At 42.6% G+C, this 17554-nt stretch overlaps 2 protein-coding genes across 3 annotated transcripts; both read right to left on the reverse strand.

The window, feature by feature from the left end:
- Window positions 1-2834: 2834 nt before the first annotated feature.
- LOC136428088 (uncharacterized) lies at window positions 2835-9419 on the reverse strand. Of its 2 annotated transcripts, none has more exons than XM_066417372.1 (4): window positions 9179-9419; window positions 5852-5980; window positions 5274-5380; window positions 2835-4875 (listed from the first exon to the last, which is right to left on the reverse strand). In XM_066417372.1, the coding sequence occupies exons 2-4, from the start codon at window positions 5945-5947 to the stop codon at window positions 3297-3299; spliced, it is 1782 nt and encodes a 593-aa protein (XP_066273469.1). In that variant the 5' UTR covers window positions 5948-5980; window positions 9179-9419; the 3' UTR covers window positions 2835-3296. The 2 variants fall into 2 exon arrangements, with proteins under 2 accessions (XP_066273469.1, XP_066273468.1); XM_066417371.1 differs by having other exon boundaries at window positions 5810-5980.
- Window positions 9420-10141: 722 nt separating this feature from the next.
- On the reverse strand, window positions 10142-13941 carry LOC136428089 (CD2 antigen cytoplasmic tail-binding protein 2-like). The gene is made up of 2 exons (XM_066417373.1): window positions 13800-13941; window positions 10142-13143 (listed from the first exon to the last, which is right to left on the reverse strand). Exon 2 carries the CDS (start codon window positions 13132-13134, stop codon window positions 12010-12012), a length of 1125 nt encoding a protein of 374 aa, XP_066273470.1. The 5' UTR covers window positions 13135-13143; window positions 13800-13941; the 3' UTR covers window positions 10142-12009.
- Between the last annotated feature and the right edge of the window lie 3613 nt (window positions 13942-17554).

Consider the following 17554-nt stretch of genomic DNA (forward strand, 5'->3'; position numbering starts at 1 on the left):
TGTGTTGGTAGAACTTCGATAACATGCCGCCCACACTTTAACCAGTCATTGCTTTTGTATCAATTGTGTCGGAATGAACTGTCCACTTAGGGATAGATACGTTTGTCAAATATACATTTCCAAAGATTCCTAATTCCCCATCATATATGGTTGATTACCAATGTACTGTTGGAGTAAACAAGTTCTTGTGTGAAAGGACAAGCCTCACTATAACGATATGATGGTTATCTGCCTCCTTACACGTTACGTTATTTATATCGGCGCTAAGTACTCCCAGGAGAGCAGTTAGAAGTAAGTCTACAATTAATTCTTAAGTCGAAATTCTCTGACCTAGTGTACAGAATGTGTTGGAAGTTTGAAACGTATCACGGAACATGGGCTAAGATTCGCAAGGATATACAATTACCTTCATACATCTCTGTGTAGTGCATGTACACTGCGCTGGGTTTCTCACTTGTTCGAACATGTCTATGCGATTCGACGAAGATGATGACACAACTCTAAGATATGGGCCACCAAGTCCAGAGCGTAACATATAGAAGTTTCTGATCAAGCACCGGCGTGGAACAAAGGATCGTAACTAATACATTAATATGTCGACAGATACTAAGTGTTGTTGTTATTATGTGTATTGCTAAATACCCTTGGTGAACGAAGAAGAGTAAAAGCATCATTTTCCGCATTTTACATAAGTTCAATTGCATTAGCTTGGTTTAACGCTGGAGTGAAGAGGATGATTCATTTTGAGATGGTTTGGGTTTGACCCAGCCCCTCCACAACCACCGCCGCCACCAAGGAAAGTAAGGTGATAATGATATGAATATATGATACTGTCCGTATTTTGTCTAAACTGTCTTCCTTTGCCTTGATAAAGAGACGCGTATGGTTCCCTGTGCAGCAGACGCCGCCGCTTCTTTACATCTCAGGTCAGGACGGTTCGGGAATAATTCATGTGTCTGTTGTGTTCACGTCAGAGGGAGATAAATTCGTCCCAAAACTAACAAAGACCCAGGAAGATGTCCGAGGTTGCGTATCACCTCTGCCCTCACATGAATTGCTCATTCTTCGCACAAAGACGCCGTGGCATCGAGCGAATACCATCGCTTGCCGCGATCGGCGGATGGCCTTGGCAAGACCACAGCACACCGCATTCTTCTGAAGTCACCCACGCACGTTCCTCTCCTCTCGCCTTGGCCTCAGACTTGAACCTGCGACTTTGAACAAAGAGGTTCATCAGAGAGAAAGATCACATCCTACTCGATGAACCAATGAATGACCATGATTTTTGGAGTTAACTTCTCTCTTTCCCTCCCTCTGTGATTCCTTTTCTTGCCATGAGTGCACGATTGCCCTCCATGTACCTGACATTCCTCTCGATGTAATATTTCATCCCAAAATGAGACGTTGCGTGACACCAGACACGTTCTGTTGACGGTGTTATGAGGAAGTCTGTCTATTGTCAACAGAGCAGTGAATGTACTTAGCTCAGTGCCTTTGTTTCGCTCCTATAATTTGTCCATCAGCACATATTTTAGCGATTACCCGTGTTTTAATATGCAACATGGCACGACAACACATTCCATGCAGGCTTATAACCTGCAAATATCACCAAACAGACAATGCTGTGTTGTGGATGGGTAACACTCCCTTAAAATTCCTCGGTTTGAAGCTGCTTTGAGAATGCTTGTCGAAACACATGCATCAAGAATGTCGAAGCCAGGTGATATCATAGAAAATGATGATCCTCTTATGTTACCTTATCATACTATGCATTGGGTATACTACACTGTCCGATAACCCACAGGTAACGGAAGCTGTATTCACGAAGTAGATAAGAGTAGGAAAGCTTCATGAAACCGAAACATTTGGCCAGCGTATGTATAATGTCTGTATACTCCCTTGCCAACCAACAACGAATCTTTTAAGTGACGCCTGACCGAAGCAATGCTTTCTTAATTGTACTCTTAATATTAGTCCGAAAACGAGGGCAGTCATTGGTGTTGCCAAGCATACATTATGACACCTCGCACTCGGTAACTGCTTGAGTCCATTGAATAGAAGGTATTGTTGTTTCATAACAAGGCACGGGGCTGACCCAGCAATTTTCTAATACCTCAATCATGTCATGTTGGCTAATTTCGACTCTATAGTTAACAAAGCAACATTCATGTAGGGGGCGGTCCGGTATGTGAAATGGCGGGAGTAATTGGGCATGGCGTCTGTGTGATGGACTCGTTCTCAGGGTACTACTGAACAGGGGCGGGACATCAAAGGCACGAGAGCTACTTTCCAAGCAGAGGTTGGTGGGGAAATTGTGACCCGGCGTTTCAAGAAGAAGAAGAAGAAGAAGAAGGTCATAATTTCCCCAACCAACCTGCTTGGAGAATAACGAGAACGACTTCCCTTGCCTTCTGTTGTGTATGGAAATTGTATGTTGTTTTTGGTAGTCCAGAAAGAATAAGCTACTGCCTAATTGTATGATATATAGCTAATAGGGTGAATAAAGTATCTAAGTATCTGTACGACAATCAAGTTTCACATACACTCTTTATGTGTACAGAGAGTAAGCATCTTACTAGGAACTGGTGGTGCCTTGTCTATTGTCGTTAGTTTTAGAGTGAGAAAGAGGTCAATTCATACAAACAGATGCTGCAAAATGTATCTTGTAACATTACGCATTATTAGATTTAGATGTTTCCTCATACACAGTGACGCTGCGATTAATATGTGCCATATAATGTTATACTTCATATATTCATATATAAGACATATAGAGCATATGCAGTGGGAGAAGCAAACGTTTGACAGTCCGCAAAAACAAAACACACACAATATATTAAACGTTTTCGTTTTATTCTTTCTTGGGAATGGATTAGAGGACGTGGAAAATTTCCCTGAGTTTGGCACAACACACACGATGCAACTACATGAGATCTCAACATTTCCATAATAATGAATGAACTTTTATAAAGTGACCTATAAACTACAACTCATACGTACTTATTGCACATCAATGTATGACAACCGGCAGCGGGGTCTCTATAAACAAGGAGGTTAAAACCTCCTTGCTATAAATGTCTATTTTGTTCTGGCAGTAGGACTATATGCCGGTTAAACGTCCAACATCTGCTTGAAGGAGTGGTGACGTTACGCATGGGTTGGTGTATAGTATACATATCTATATTTGTCAATGCTACATAGCACCTTTATAAATTAAGATACTTAACATGACATTGGTGGCGTTAGGAAAGTTTGATGTTGAAAGCCTTCATGACCAGAGACTGGCTCCTATGCTCCTATGTTTCTAACTCACTTGTTTCTGTTGAAAGAGAAACGTACCGTCCTTTTGTTAGTTCCGGTAACGGCTGCCTCTTCACGTTTAAAGAATTCGCAATACTGTTCGTTCGACTAAGAGGAGTGTTGTAAGCGAGCACTTTGGATTGGCTGGCTTGAGAGGTAGTGTCTGTTTTCTGGACTGTTCTTGGCGGTTGCGTCGCCATGACAGATTTGGTCACAAGTCCGCCATGATGGGCGTTGTCTTTAACTTCTTGCACCTTTGACCCCCTGTCAATCGGAGGGATCACTTGTCCGCTCCTGATGCCCATCCCAAGGCGCTGCAGTTCCTTGTCTACTTCGTCTTCCTGTTTCTTTCTGTCCAGTTCTCGCCGTATGCCCATCAAGGAGAGACTGTGCTGCAGCGCCCTCTCGCGGACCCAAGGAGGAGGTGACTTGGGTGCGTTCTTCCTTTTCTTTCTCGGATAAAAATCATACATATTGATTTCGCCAAAAATGAGTTTCATCCCCGGGATGCCTTTCTCCTTTTTCTCCCGTGGTTTCCGTTGAAGACATTTTTCACATCGACAGGCGGGTCTGTGGTTGATGTAAGAAAACGTGTAAGCTCGCGTGGTTTTCGTCGCCAGCTCCCATGGCTCCCTTGGTAGTTTCCTGCCGCGCGCGTTAGACAGGGCCTTGATGTAGGCCTGGCGATGCATTTCCATCTTTGAATGCCTGGTGGCGTACTTAGCGTACTCTTTTTCTTCTTCCTTCCGCCTTCTCTCCTCTCTTTCCCATTCGTCCTCGGCGTCCTCTGCATTGCTACCGTTCAGACCGGCATCAGGCGGTACCTGACCGTTTCCAAGTTTCCTCCTCGCCGCCTGACGCTGTTTCTCTAACTCCTTCAGCTTGTACTGCTGCATGGCCGAGTCGGTCATCCCGTGACGATTATAGAGGAGCATGTTCTTGTGAAGTTCGTCCAGTTCTGCTTTCTCCCTTTCCCTCTCAGCCAAGTCTGCAGCCTCATCTATGCCCCCGAGACCCCCTGCTCTACCACGAGACCCGGCCCCTCTGCTGCCCAGCCCCCTCCCCCTCCGGCTGTCAGAGTCCCTCTGCGAACCCTGTCCCCACCCTCTTCTCTCCCCAGGGGTAGCCACGGGGGTGTTGTCAAACGAGTCCAACCCTCCGTGTTTCCTCTTCCACTCTTCGAACTCTTCGTCTGTCAACTTTACGTTCAGGTTCTTCCCTGCGCCGATGTCGCCGTGTTGGTACCGCACCAGAGGGGTGTCATACTCCGGGTCCTCTTCATCCTGTCCGCTGGGGATATAGATAGTTCTTTCGCTAATAGTAGGGGCGCGACCCGTGGACATGCTACTACTGCTAAGACTCAGTTGACTTTTCACTATCGAGGCTCTACGGTTAGCTACGAGTTGAACTTCCTTCTCCATGGAGCCGAGAGAGCGAGACACCAACTGGTTTTGCAAAGTCGCCACCTCCATCTTACCCTGCCGGATAGACTGGACCACACTCTCGTCGTAGGAGTGGCGTAGCTGCGCGAGATTGAGCTTGTCGAGATACTTCTTGTAATTCTTCTGTGTATATCTGTCAGAATAAGAAAAAAAAATCATTTCTGTGTTGTCTTGTCATTTGATAGCTTTTTTGTCTTCAATGTTTATGTTTGTTTGTTTGTCTGTTTGATCCGCATAACCGGCAAACCGCATTTGGGAGTAACACACTAGTTTTATAAAGTATAAGTACAAGCTGTATAATAATAATAAGACCAGACTGATAGGCTCCATCCACTCACACCGGGGTGGACCCCTTCTGTTTTCGATTAGTGTGGTGGGTTCTTTAACGTGCGCAAGAACCTTTAGATTCTAAGTCAACAACACTAACCACAAAACCACATTGCATATAGTCTTAGATTTAGGCATCACCCCAGACTTATATAATTACAGCGCTAGGAAAAGGGATTAAATAAAGATCACAGTTTTACTCACCTGTTTCGTACTGATGTTTCAGCAATATCCCCAACATCCGGGTACTGGTCGTCAATAGCCAATGACAGCCCGGTGGGTGCCTTCGTCTTTCTTGCTTCATTTTCATACTAAAAAAAAGACAGAAAAGAAGAAATTATCAACTATGTAGCTGTAATAAAATAGGAACAATTCATTATGTGCCAGGCTGTGAGGACAATGTGTTCATTCAAAGTATAGAACAGAAACTGTGTGGTACATATAAAGAGAGCTAAAAAAACAGAGAAGAATGCATGCATAACATTCTTATTTCTTTGATGTTGACGTTATGTATTCAGTCATGCACTGGACAGGAGGGAAAGCCAAGTGGAGGAAAGGCTGAAGTTGATTATAAGGAGGTTAAATATAAGACCTCCCTGCTTTAAATTAGAAGCTTGATGAAGATATACCGCTCCCTGAAGAAGAGAGGTAGCAGTGAGAGAGTGGAGTGACACCCGACTGTACCTTAACACTGGTGTTCTCTCGATAAACGACAGACAAAAAGGAGCAGAAAAACTCACTATTTTTTTCACAGCACGCCGCTTATTCACTCGCTTTCTTACCAATGGCGGTGCATGGTCGTGACGTGCAGTTGCCAGGAGAGCCGATACGCGGCGCTGCTGATGCCTGATATGTTGGAGGTCGAGTGGTTGCTGCATGGTTTTCTCCGGACTCCCTCCAAGTTCCGGCTCCTGGGCATCAAAAGTTTGAAATTTGTTAGCAGAAGATATGAAAAGCACCGGTATTTTCAAATATGCAAATATAAGAGCGATGTTATAGGGTAAAATCATCTAAAGGCGAAGAAAAGGACTTGAAAAGGTTCATAACTAGGTTGTTGCCGCTAGTAAAGATCTCAGATGTAACATGCATGTGTGTATGCCTTGTCTAGTTTTTCCCAAAGTATTTGTTACAAAGTTAGACCATTTTCCTTGGTTAGAAAATAGAGTGGAGTATGGATATACTCTTTCGCGTGGCTTTAAGTTACAACAACAGCCCGGCAGTGGGTTTGATTTTGTTATTTTGCTTTACCGTTTGTTTTGTTTGCTTTTCTCTCTCTTGTTATGCTTGAGAAGTGTACTTTTAAACAGCACGTAAACTTGAATAGGTGCAGCCATGGCACACAGATGTGGTTATGGTGATAGTCACAACTTTCTCTCGTCTCCAAGCAGATATTGAGAGGGCGCTCGCGGAACTGTCACGACCATAGCCAAGTTTTCTGAATACTAGTAATTGTCCATACTTTTTTCTCTTGACAGTCGGGTGAAGTACAAAACTGTCAAAAAACGTTATCATCTTCCCTTCCAATATTTGTCCAAAGGTTCAAGGTTTAAGCCTCTTGTTTGTAATTAAAGGAAGCACTGTTTCGTGCAATCCCACTTAAGAGGTGCTCCAAAGCCTGAGTGACAACACGACATCCACTTGTGGTACCCGTGGTTTTGTCGCTACAGACTTTGCACCCAGTGATTATCGTAAAGCACGCTTTGTTTGGACAGGTTGTTTGTTTAGTGGACACTCTAGTTGCCTTTTGAATTACTACCCTTTATTAGACTGTTTGGACTTTAAATTTGGTGCTTTGTTGGGACGCATAAGATTTAAAAGATTGACAAGTACAGTATGACGCAAATCTCAGACAAACGCGACAGCAACTGTGACAGCTATTGTCGTTAGATTAACAACTTTGTTTGAACGTTTGGGTTGAACGGATTGAAAGTGGACGTCGAACGTCTCCGCCATCTTTAATGTGCATATTTTGCAAAGGTTGGCCCTTGGCGTTCACAAAATTCAGAATTACAAGCATTTTTGCTTATGTTATGCTGTATTTCTGTCGATTGGCGTTTATGCCGACGAAAATGCATAACACAACTCCTGATGTCCGTTTAGCAAGTCCCCTTTCGCCCCACATAAGAAGTTCATCACAAAATGCTAAATGCATCGCATACCAACGCACACCACAAAACCTGATACACCGATCATGACCAATGTGACTTGAAAAGAATGTCACAAACTTCTTAATTGCTATGCAAACCTTACATCGTCGCTTCCCAAGGAGTCGTCGTCGTCATCCGACATGTTCTCCCGTACGCTCAACCTTTTCTTCTGTCCTACAATTAGACACTTCATGACTTATTTAGAGCAAGGAGGTTCATGATAGAACCTCCTTGCTCGGACACAGATTTTCAGTGGTTTGTTTGCGGAAGACGTTTAGACAAAAGGGTCGAGCAGGTGAAGCGACTATGAGTAACCAAGCAAGACAATCCTCTTCAGAAGATCCCCCCACATTGTGTATTTGTTGTGACACGGAATCAACTCGTAAACAAGCCTTTCACGGGGTTTACAGCGCCGTGTACCACTAGGCCGCTCTTTTCAAGCGGACATGTATCGAGGGTGCTGGTCAAGTTTCCTACAACAATGGCGGGCCACAATACTCTAACAGGTTGACTGGTTCTGTATGCATGGCTATGCGGTAAAGAGATGGTACAGGGATATTTTTACTCACATTTTGTGGGGTAGTTAACACGTGCTTTGTATAGTCATAAATAGTGACCTCTATATCTTTTATTAGATTGTCAAGAAGAAATTGTCTGGGTCGATTCCGGCCGTTTTCTACCGAACCCAGGAATACAATTCTGTGTAGGCTAAAACCTACGTGTTGTGCCACCTGTAGATAAAGATCTAGCTATATTTTCACGCACTTATTGAACAGTCTGATGACTATCAACATTTTCGAGGGTGACGTAACGTTTTCATTTTATCTGATCGAGCATATCCAACAAAATAGTCCTTACATGTGTATGAACCGTGAGGCATGAACCGTGTTTAAAGTCAATTCTCTCATACGTGCAGTATAGCGCATAGTTCCCGCACCGTGTACAGAAGGATTTTACTTTTCGATATCCATAATGCACACATCATAATCTTTTGATCTCGTACGATCCACACACCTGTACAAAAGTGCAGCAGAGATTTACCTGGCTGCGCTGCAGGTGGGAGGGAAACACCTGGTTTCCAGGTAATTGAAGCCGAGTTAAGAATCTCGGCGGAAATATGCCCACCGGCGGAGTGACCGAATGTCATTTCTCATGACTGTTTTGAGAAATAAATGGCATGCTTTAATCCCAAAGTCGTGAATACAATACAATCTTTTCATCGCGCATTACAGAATAATAGTTCGCACCCAGTACCGAGAGATAGAGCAAGGCGCCAGTCTTATAACCTTATCCGAGGATCTGTCCCAACTCTAGTTCTTGAAAACATCAAGACAGGCGGACTTGTACAATAATTTCCGCTGCGGTGCTCAACTATAAAGGACACAAAATAGTAATGCTTTTGGAAAAAAAAGACAGATTAGGAAACATTCTGGACAAATCTAGAAGATTAATGAAGAAGTTTTGTTGATTCCATCGGCTTCAAAATTGATCTTAACACGCACGTCTTCGTTTGTTCATGGCAGCATGTCGGGCACGACATGCACCCACGTTACCACGGGCCATCCGACATGACAGGTTTTGCGACAATTAGTAGACAAGTATTGATCACTTCTCGTTAAAACAAAATGGCGACAGTCTCCTAAGATTTAAAAGACTGCATTTCGCGTTTTTTTCCAGCTTGGTAAAGAAAGAAAACAGACTATACTTGAAGTATACAGTGTGGGTTTGAAAGTAGTCCTGACTTAACCTTAAATGTCATACAGTTTATACTGCACCTTGATTAAAGGTTAGCTGCCGGTATTGAAGTCTATATCGATTTATTTCTATTCTAGTGTTCATAAGAGTCTTATGAAATGTTATTTTTTGTAGCCGGTTCTGTTACTGTGAATAAAAGCTCTGTAGGGCTTCATGCATCGCTGCGGCGCGCCCAATCCGTTCCCCAGCTCCAATGTGCAGACCCACCTGTTCAAGTTGACACCTGTCCGTCACCTACAAGTCCCCGCATGGTCCGGTCCGAATGGCGGCTTTTCTCTGCACCTGACACGAAGCAGGTGCTATGGTTCCCAGGTGCTGGGGGGAATTCATGAGCACTGACGCCTGCAGAGAGGGGATAGATATAGCTGCGTCCCGTAATGAATGCTGCCACCACTCAGAGACGGTGTTCAGTTTCATCGGTACAGTTGCTGCTCATGCAAGTGGGGTATCCAAGGGAGAAACCATTCTTAGCCTAATTAAGGGGGCGTCCTGGGCAGAATATCAACCTCCAGTAAGTTGTAGTCAAGCTAAACGAAAATTGGAGCTAACAGTACTTGTCGACAGTTGCAATATAACCGAAGCGTAATTCAACGTCGAAATAAAGAATTCAAAACTGAACCAAACTCTATGTGTGCTATAAAAGTCCTACTAGTACTGCTGAAATGGAACATTCCATTGAAAGGAAAGGTGGGGTTCGATCTCCCCGGGGGTCATTGTACACAAAAGCAGCACTCCTGGTCAAAGGTACAACTCTGAGTGACAGGTATGAGTTTCATACACAACAAAAAACATAGTAAGCAGGAGATTGGATGACACTGGCTGCAGAAAATGCCACACAGGGTCACGCGAACAATATTGTAATCACAGAACGTGCCTATTTTGGCTTTATGATTTGGGTATGAACAGTTCTGATAAACAGACTTTGGTTGACAAGAAATGCTATTCCAACTTTCCCCTGATTCTAAGAGCTATTACTGGACGTAATGGTTTCGTTTCCTTGATATAAGCTCTGGTTGACCCGTTGCATGTTACTTCGCAATTGCGTCCTTGGATACCTGCTTGACAGCTAAGAGTAAGAGTACGCCTTTAGCGTAACACAAGCGCCACCTAGACGATGAGTAACAAACTGCACACGGGTTGAATGTAACATCAAGTAAAAGTTTCAAGAATAGATAGAGAGTTTCAACATATGTATTGATCTCTCACAACAGTGTATATCACATACATACAGTTACCCAATGCCCTGCAATGATAGTTCCCAATATCTGAATCCTGGGTGCTACATGTAGTTACACCCACACTGTCTACTCTCCAGCCTCTAGCAGCTTGTAAAATTCAAATGATATCATTGTCCACAGAAATAACCAGTTCAAAAGAACAATGACTTACCTTAAACTCTTACAAAATATAGTGGTCAATAGACAGAGTAAGTATGATGTCAACTGAACTCTTAGTTACATTGTAGTTACATCTTATTCAAGTTTACGGTAACTTCTGGAAGTATGTCTATTTGTCAAGAAAACTTTATATGCATATATCCACAGTTGAAGTTGATCTCGATGAGTATGGCTTTGTCATCAAACCAGGAAACACACATACAAAGTAGGGAATACACATAGACCTACATACTGTACAAGAAGCATCGCTAGTACAATTTTGAAAATCACCTGACAGACCCATGTTGTTCTCTGTCATATACAGCCCACCAACGGCATATGGAGGCGCTAGGCAAGAAATCACTAATTTGGATAACCACTACACCATAGACTGAAGCACTGTTACCTGGCCATTGCTGTCGAACTAAATACACAGGCAGCAACTAATCAGATCCTTCATGACGCATATCTAAATTCTCCAGAGGTCTTCACATAGACATACAAATATTTCTGAATCAATCTGCATTCTATACACCTCAACAATTACTGCAAATACATAGGTCTAAATGCTAGAACACTCAAATATTATGCATCGCAATCTATGTTTAACGTAACATACAGGAGAAGGCTGTCATTGATGTAAGACACAAGTAGCGACAGGTCAGGATATGGTACATCTCTAAAGTAATGTATTAGGATAGAGGTACTGTAAATGAATAAATAACCCTCTTCACAGAATGCTAAAACCTAGATTACATTAAACCACCACAAACTTAAATGCATTAACAGTAATTCTGCTGTTGCCAGAACCCTGAGACATCTGTGCACCCAGGCAAAATAAAAAAAGAGAGGCAACAAATACAACTGACACTGCTGACTTCCTACAAAATAACTACTTTTATTCACTTCATGTTCTTTATCAGCAATTTCAAACTGATTAAATGACCGTTGAAAAAAAAAATACATGTATAACATAAAACTGCAAAGCAAATGTCTGGGTGGATGTCATTACTCCACCCTGACCTGTGTAAGAAAGAGTTAACGTTTGCTCCTTCTGACCTAACAGTATTTTCAGTTTGCATGTCCTCTACATGTACTAGTACATACTTTTCTTGTCCACAAATCAAGACAAGCTGAACATACCCTACAGCACATCATGTTACATGTAATACATTTCTTTTATGAGATATATGTTATCAAATGAATTAACTCTTCACTCATAACCTAATGTTCAATATGATATTCCTCTCCGGACAATTCATTGAATAATTCATGTCAATTTTCTATATGTTTGGTGAAGTTTGCTTCATACTCACTATTGGTGAGAAATATTGAGCCATACTACATTTAATGCTGAACAGTAAAATGTACACAAACTTCACCACCGCAAAAAAAATATAAAAAGAAACATAATTCCAACATCGTATTCACTACCTGTATTTGATGATCTAAATCACCATCAAATAGAACTAAGAAGACATCAGGAGTACAAACAGCTATTTCGTCAATTCTACCAGTACCACATTATTGAGGAGAATATTTGCACAACAGTAATACTGAGACTCCATTACTACCTGTAAGTTAGGAACTGATACATTCTAACCATCACACAAACACATCATCTGTAACTACTACAATTTTAGATCATTCAACTGATAAGCTCTACGTGTAGAGTTCAAAGTCTATTCTCTTGGAGTTGTAGAACTCGGACTGTCCACTCTTCCTGACGAACACCCCGTCAGGGAAGTACCCCTCCTCTGTCCACTGCAGCATCTGTGAGCTCGGGTGTGGCCCGTACACCTCTGCATCCGGCTGGTTCTCCCACTTGAACTGCCAGCACACCTCGTCAGACACGGGGTCTTCTGTTTTCTCAGCACCCTCTGAGTTGTTTGTGTCTCCATTCTTAGCCTTGGCACTGTCTCCCTTCTCTTTGTCAAGACTCTCCCCGAACATGTCTAGAATGTCATCATCGTTTTTGGATGAGCCTGAAGCCATGCCCGGCATGGTTGGTCCCTTCAGTTGGTAGTTGATTCTCTCGTAAGTGGACTGGTAAAACTCATAGTTCCCGCGCTGGACAAAGTAGTCGGCACACTCAGTCAACCTCAACATGTCAGTTTTGGCCTTGTCCTCTTCTGTGGGCTCCTTCTTCTCTCCCTCCTCCTCTCCCTCCTTCTTCTCTCCCTCCTTGCTATCGTCCACCTTTGCCTTTTTAGTCTGCCACTTCCGGTTGGAAGACACCTTTTTACCCCCACCAAGCCTGCGCAAGGCCTTGGCAACCGTCTCCCCAGGTTTCATGTACTGTAGTGTTTCCCTCAGCACCTCTGTCTCACTCCTCTCTTCTGTCTCATCCTGCATGTCCTGTACTCCTCTCGCCTCTCTCTCCTTCTTTAGATCTTCTGCCTTCTTGATCTTGACCCAGTCGATGTTGTCCAGCCAGTTGTCGCGAATCTCTTCCTCCTTGTCGGCAACAAAGTGCCCGTGTTTGTCAAAATGTCCTTCCTCCATCTCCTCCTTCAGGTTGAACGGCGTGACGCGGATGTCACCGTCAAACATGATGGTGTCGTCCTCCTGTCCCTCGATGTCTTCATCGCTCAGACGTCCCTTGTCATCGTCGTCTTCCTTGTCTTCTTCGTCGCTGTCCAGCGAGTGTTTCTCCTTGAAGCGGGTGGGTCTGCTGGGTTTGTCTCCGCCCCCTCCCCCGCCCTCCTCTCCTCCCAGGGCCTCCAACTGGTCATCCAGGTCATCATCGTCACTACGGTCAGCAAACTGGACTTTACGTTTACTCATGCTTTACACCTAGAAGAGAGAGAAATGAAAATAGATCACTAAATATCTTCTGCATTATAAAGGTGGGGCTTATTGCTCTCTATAGATATCTAGCAGAGAGTATATAATTCATACAGTATGTTCTTATTTCTGAAATATTGTGCACGTCTCTATTCTTGCTGCTCAGGCATTTCTCTCTCTCTCTAGCCTTTGGCTATCGCTTTAGAATGTCTTGCGAGCAAATATTTGAATATTGTGAAGTCACGACAACATAAGTGCAACATCAGATGACATCCGCACATTCAGTAGATATGATCTATCATTTTGTCCTGCACGTAGCCTACCACCACATGTATGCACAACTAAAATTTATATCCACATTTGTCTGCCTACGCTGCCCTCCCACCTCCAGATTCAAACCTTTATTCTATCCATTTATGGGTATCAGAAACGATGTTACAGCTAATGCAACATCTCAGCTGTTAATTTCATAGGGTACCCATGTCGGTATTTACTTCCGACATTTGAAACTTCAAAGGATAATGCCTGCAAAGAGACTGCATGTGTTTCATCTAGCACGCGTAAATTATTTGTTGCACGTCGTGTTTCATGTTTAACCTACAAACATCAAGAATTCTTTTGACTATCTCTCATAGTTCTGTCAATGTTGAACCCCCTATACTCACCACACAGGTACCTCAAGATACTCTTCAACACTAACACGGCGACGTTTCTCTCTAGAACGCAGCAAATGTTACTGTTTTGCCACTTTCTTGAAGCCTTGGCGAACGAAAAAAACGTTTCAAAAACGAGGTAAACGAGGTCAAAGGTTACAATGGAGGCAACGAAATGAATGACATGACTTTCTCAATCCTCAAAATCCATGATATATGATTAAAATAAGCAATTTGTATAATAGAAGATAGCAATGATACCACAATAAGTCAATTTGATTATTCACTATTCACATTATATTGCACTACTATACGATTCTATTTAATAGTAACGGGAAATAGAAGCGTTTGCATGCACTCAGTCCAAGCTTATCAAAAGCGTCCTCTTGCGATCTGATGGTAAAATGTACAACATTACTTTTTGCCTGCACATTTTGAAACTCTCTTGTAAGTTTCCATCCTTTTCTCTTTCTTTATCTTCCCATCTCCTTCCCTTACCCACAGACCTGCCTTTCTCTTTATTCACCCACAGCAATGAAAGAAGAGAGATATGTGTGCCACTTGGCGGATGATGTGTGAAAGGGGGGCTTAAAGTAAGAATGTTAATGATTGGCATCTGCGAGGAAAATCATAACTCACCGACGAGTCCTCATTTCTAATCTATACCATGCAAAGATAGCATCAGTAATGCTGGCTGTCAAACCAAGCCGATGTAAAGTTTGGCAGTTCTTCATTCTAATTTACGTGTGTAGCATGACAGTACAGGCTTAAGACATCTTTCGACATCTCAACAGGTGTGCTTTCTGAGGAGCAGGTGTTGCTTTAATAGTTAGTTGTCTTCAAGCGTGAAACATCTAGCTTTGCGCCTCTAAAATACGGAAGCATCCTTCAAAAGTCAGGAAGGGACTCCGGTTAGCAATCTACCAGTCGACCCTATGAACGCAAAGTAGGTGAGTTTTTACTTACAATGTGTTAGTCAAAATTGAAAGACAGTCGGCAAAGTATGACGAGCGGCAACCACAAATTGCTGTTGTAGGAGTAAGAAAGCAACTTTGTGTATTCAAGTCTGACAAGAAAATTTAAACGAAATCTGTTCTAAAACATTAACGTTTGCAAAAAAGCTTAAGTAAAGCTGCCATGTTTTGCAAAAAGGTGACAGGCTTGCTTACTTGCTTATGTCGAGACCATCTAGTCACGAGTCGAGATGGCAGCCCTTCATCTTTCGGTCCTTCATCGCCTGGAGCATACTATCCACTTCAAGTCCGGTGTCTTTCTTGAGTGCGTCTATAGAGGTTGCTGCTGGTCTTCCTGGCCTCCTTTTCCCATGCATGGGAAGCCAGAGTACCAGGTCAGCTACTTCTTCCTTGCTCCCGAGGCAGTGTCCGGCGACAGGACCAACTAGAATATGTGTGAAAAATCGTAACTGTTAGTTTTTCGTAGTTTCCACACATTACACTGCTACTGAAACAAACAATACATAAATGATGTTGTCTTTGGAACAAATTGTGAGGTACTCATACAACTATCTCCCCTTTTCCTCCTTAAAAAATGAATGCATTTGATTTTGATGTCGATTCAAGATCAGATATTGAAGTAGAAAACAGATATTGCTTTGCTGAGAAAAGATCAGCCAACCAGAGAATATTGTTGTCAAGGCGAACATGGTTACAACGATGTCATAGAAGTTTACCCTAATTAAGATTATACATAATCAACTTACCGAGCTAATGTAAATTATTTTACGTTACCTACACTCTGGTTGAAGACTATCAATAGACTGTTCCGACTTTTTTTGTATCAAAAATGATGATTGACAGTTGTCAGGACGTAACAAAAAACTGTATGTGACCCCAAAACAAGATCGCAGCCCCCTAGCGGGATTTGGCGTGTCTTTTCATGATTTAATTTGTTTGATACAATGTTCTCAGCGTTAGTCGGCATAATCTAATTTTTCTGGTTCTCATTAAGAAAATTGCTTCTTTCAATTTTGTGAAAATGAGATCGTGAAAAAAACTAAGATGACATAAAGCCATGGAAGCGGTTTAAAGGTGTAACGTTATATCACCGTCTTGAAGTGAGGTTGTTGGTATTTAGGTTGGGTAGAGACGGCCAGGCATGCACCAGTCAACAAAAGTTAGTTTAGCCAAATATCTGAAATTCATTTCTTTTCGAATATCATTTGTTGTTATGATATACTCCTTAGTTCTACTACAACCATCACATTTTAACAGGTTTGGCATTGCCATTGGTTTATTAGTGATGTTTTATTCTACCTTTAGTTTGTATAGAACACTATCAGCGTTGGGAAGGGGGGAGGGGGTATTTCAGCATAAAACAGCCAGCAAAGTGTTTGTTTTCAGTCCGGAGTGATTCGATCAAAGCTGGTCTGCCATATTACCTGTTTGCAAGATGGAAAAACGATTAACCTCTTTCAGCAGTAGAGTTGAAAATTACCTTGACAAGTCCACAGATTTGCCTTGGTGACGATAAGAAGTTGACCCGGGTTTATCTCCGCTCGAAGTTAAGAGGTTCCGACTAATCCAATGCCGATAGCCTCGCGAGACCTGTAAACACCGTTGGCGACAATGTTGCATAAACTTTGACTCGTTCAAAGTCTGTATATACCTGTTTTCCTAGCAACACAACCCGAACAGCTGTTCTAAAAGAGTTTTCTGTTTAGAACGCGTATGTAGCAATGTTTTTTTTCTGTGATATACAAGAGTTACTATATAACTGCGCGCAATAGTTTTACGTCTACTTTTTGATTACATGTTCAAATAGAGAACTTTGTATCTCGTTAACAAACGCGTTGGTTTCGCGGAAAAGGAGCCGATACACTCAGTCCGTTATATGCAGATACGTTTACCATCTTTTACAGCTTTTAAGTCATGGTTCTACTGAGGTAAGCGAAGAGACTGCATTACTCTGGTCCACTCTGAAAACATTGATCACTAGTACTAGACTATGAAGAGTTTTGCAACTGGCTACAGAATGAAACCCTACAAAGACCTAGAAATGTAGTCAGTGTCACGTACAGATAACACAGACGGAGCCTGGGCGACAAAACTCCAAATAACGCAAAGCTCAGACTGACTAGGTTGGTTTGTTGCTGTTTAGAAGGCGGTTCGTACGACAACTGTTAAGCACCTATTCATCCATGAAGTACCTACGTTTGTTTACGGAAACAATCGGCTTAAGGGAAAACGACCCCCTCGCATGGCTCAGTTTTAATTTAGTAAACTTTGACGCCATTGTGTCTGGGGTCTCTCGAGCATTCTACTTTCCCTGCCTGCCCTGTTTCTGATTCACACCATTTTGTCAACTCTGTCAGGGACTATAAGTCAACGTGAAATACAAGTCTTACACCAAGGTCAGGGGTAGGGTGCAACACCTTATATTTTTCACGTTGCAGTGGATACTGAGAACAAGGGAAGCGATTCAAAGCGACCTTCGAAGTTTCTCTTATATTGTGTTTGATATATCTTGGTCAAAATCTGCAGCGGAAATAGCATAGAAAAGGTGGAGTATCTTATATAAGTTTGCTTGGTATAAGGTGAAGGCAGTGACCACACGATCTGGGAGAGATACAGTGACCACCACAGTGGGTGTCCTTTGAAGCGTTCTTTGTCCACTAAAAAAATGTAGCTCTTTGGAGTCTTTGACAGAAGTGGTTGCGTTTGGCCAGGTGCCATCTGAGACATATACAGGACCCTGACCAAAGGAGACTCTCTTTTTGATTGATCCATGGTGACTTGTTTTAAGAGGAA

The sequence above is a fragment of the Branchiostoma lanceolatum genome, chromosome 2 (assembly GCF_035083965.1).
Source record: "Branchiostoma lanceolatum isolate klBraLanc5 chromosome 2, klBraLanc5.hap2, whole genome shotgun sequence".
NCBI classification, from domain to species: Eukaryota; Metazoa; Chordata; class Leptocardii; order Amphioxiformes; family Branchiostomatidae; genus Branchiostoma; species Branchiostoma lanceolatum.

Excerpts from the sequence above, each read along its gene's own strand:
- LOC136428088 (XM_066417371.1), bottom strand. The coding sequence starts at position 5,947 with ATGCAGCAACCACTCGACCTCCAACATATCAGGCATCAGCAGCGCCGC. Across the intron at positions 5,381-5,809 it reads GGCGTGCTGTGAAAAAAATA|TATGAAAATGAAGCAAGAAA; the intron begins GTGAGTTTTTCT and ends TCTTTTTTTTAG. Across the intron at positions 4,876-5,273 it reads GAAACATCAGTACGAAACAG|ATATACACAGAAGAATTACA; the intron begins GTGAGTAAAACT and ends TTATTCTGACAG.
- LOC136428089 (XM_066417373.1), bottom strand. The coding sequence starts at position 13,134 with ATGAGTAAACGTAAAGTCCAGTTTGCTGACCGTAGTGACGATGATGAC.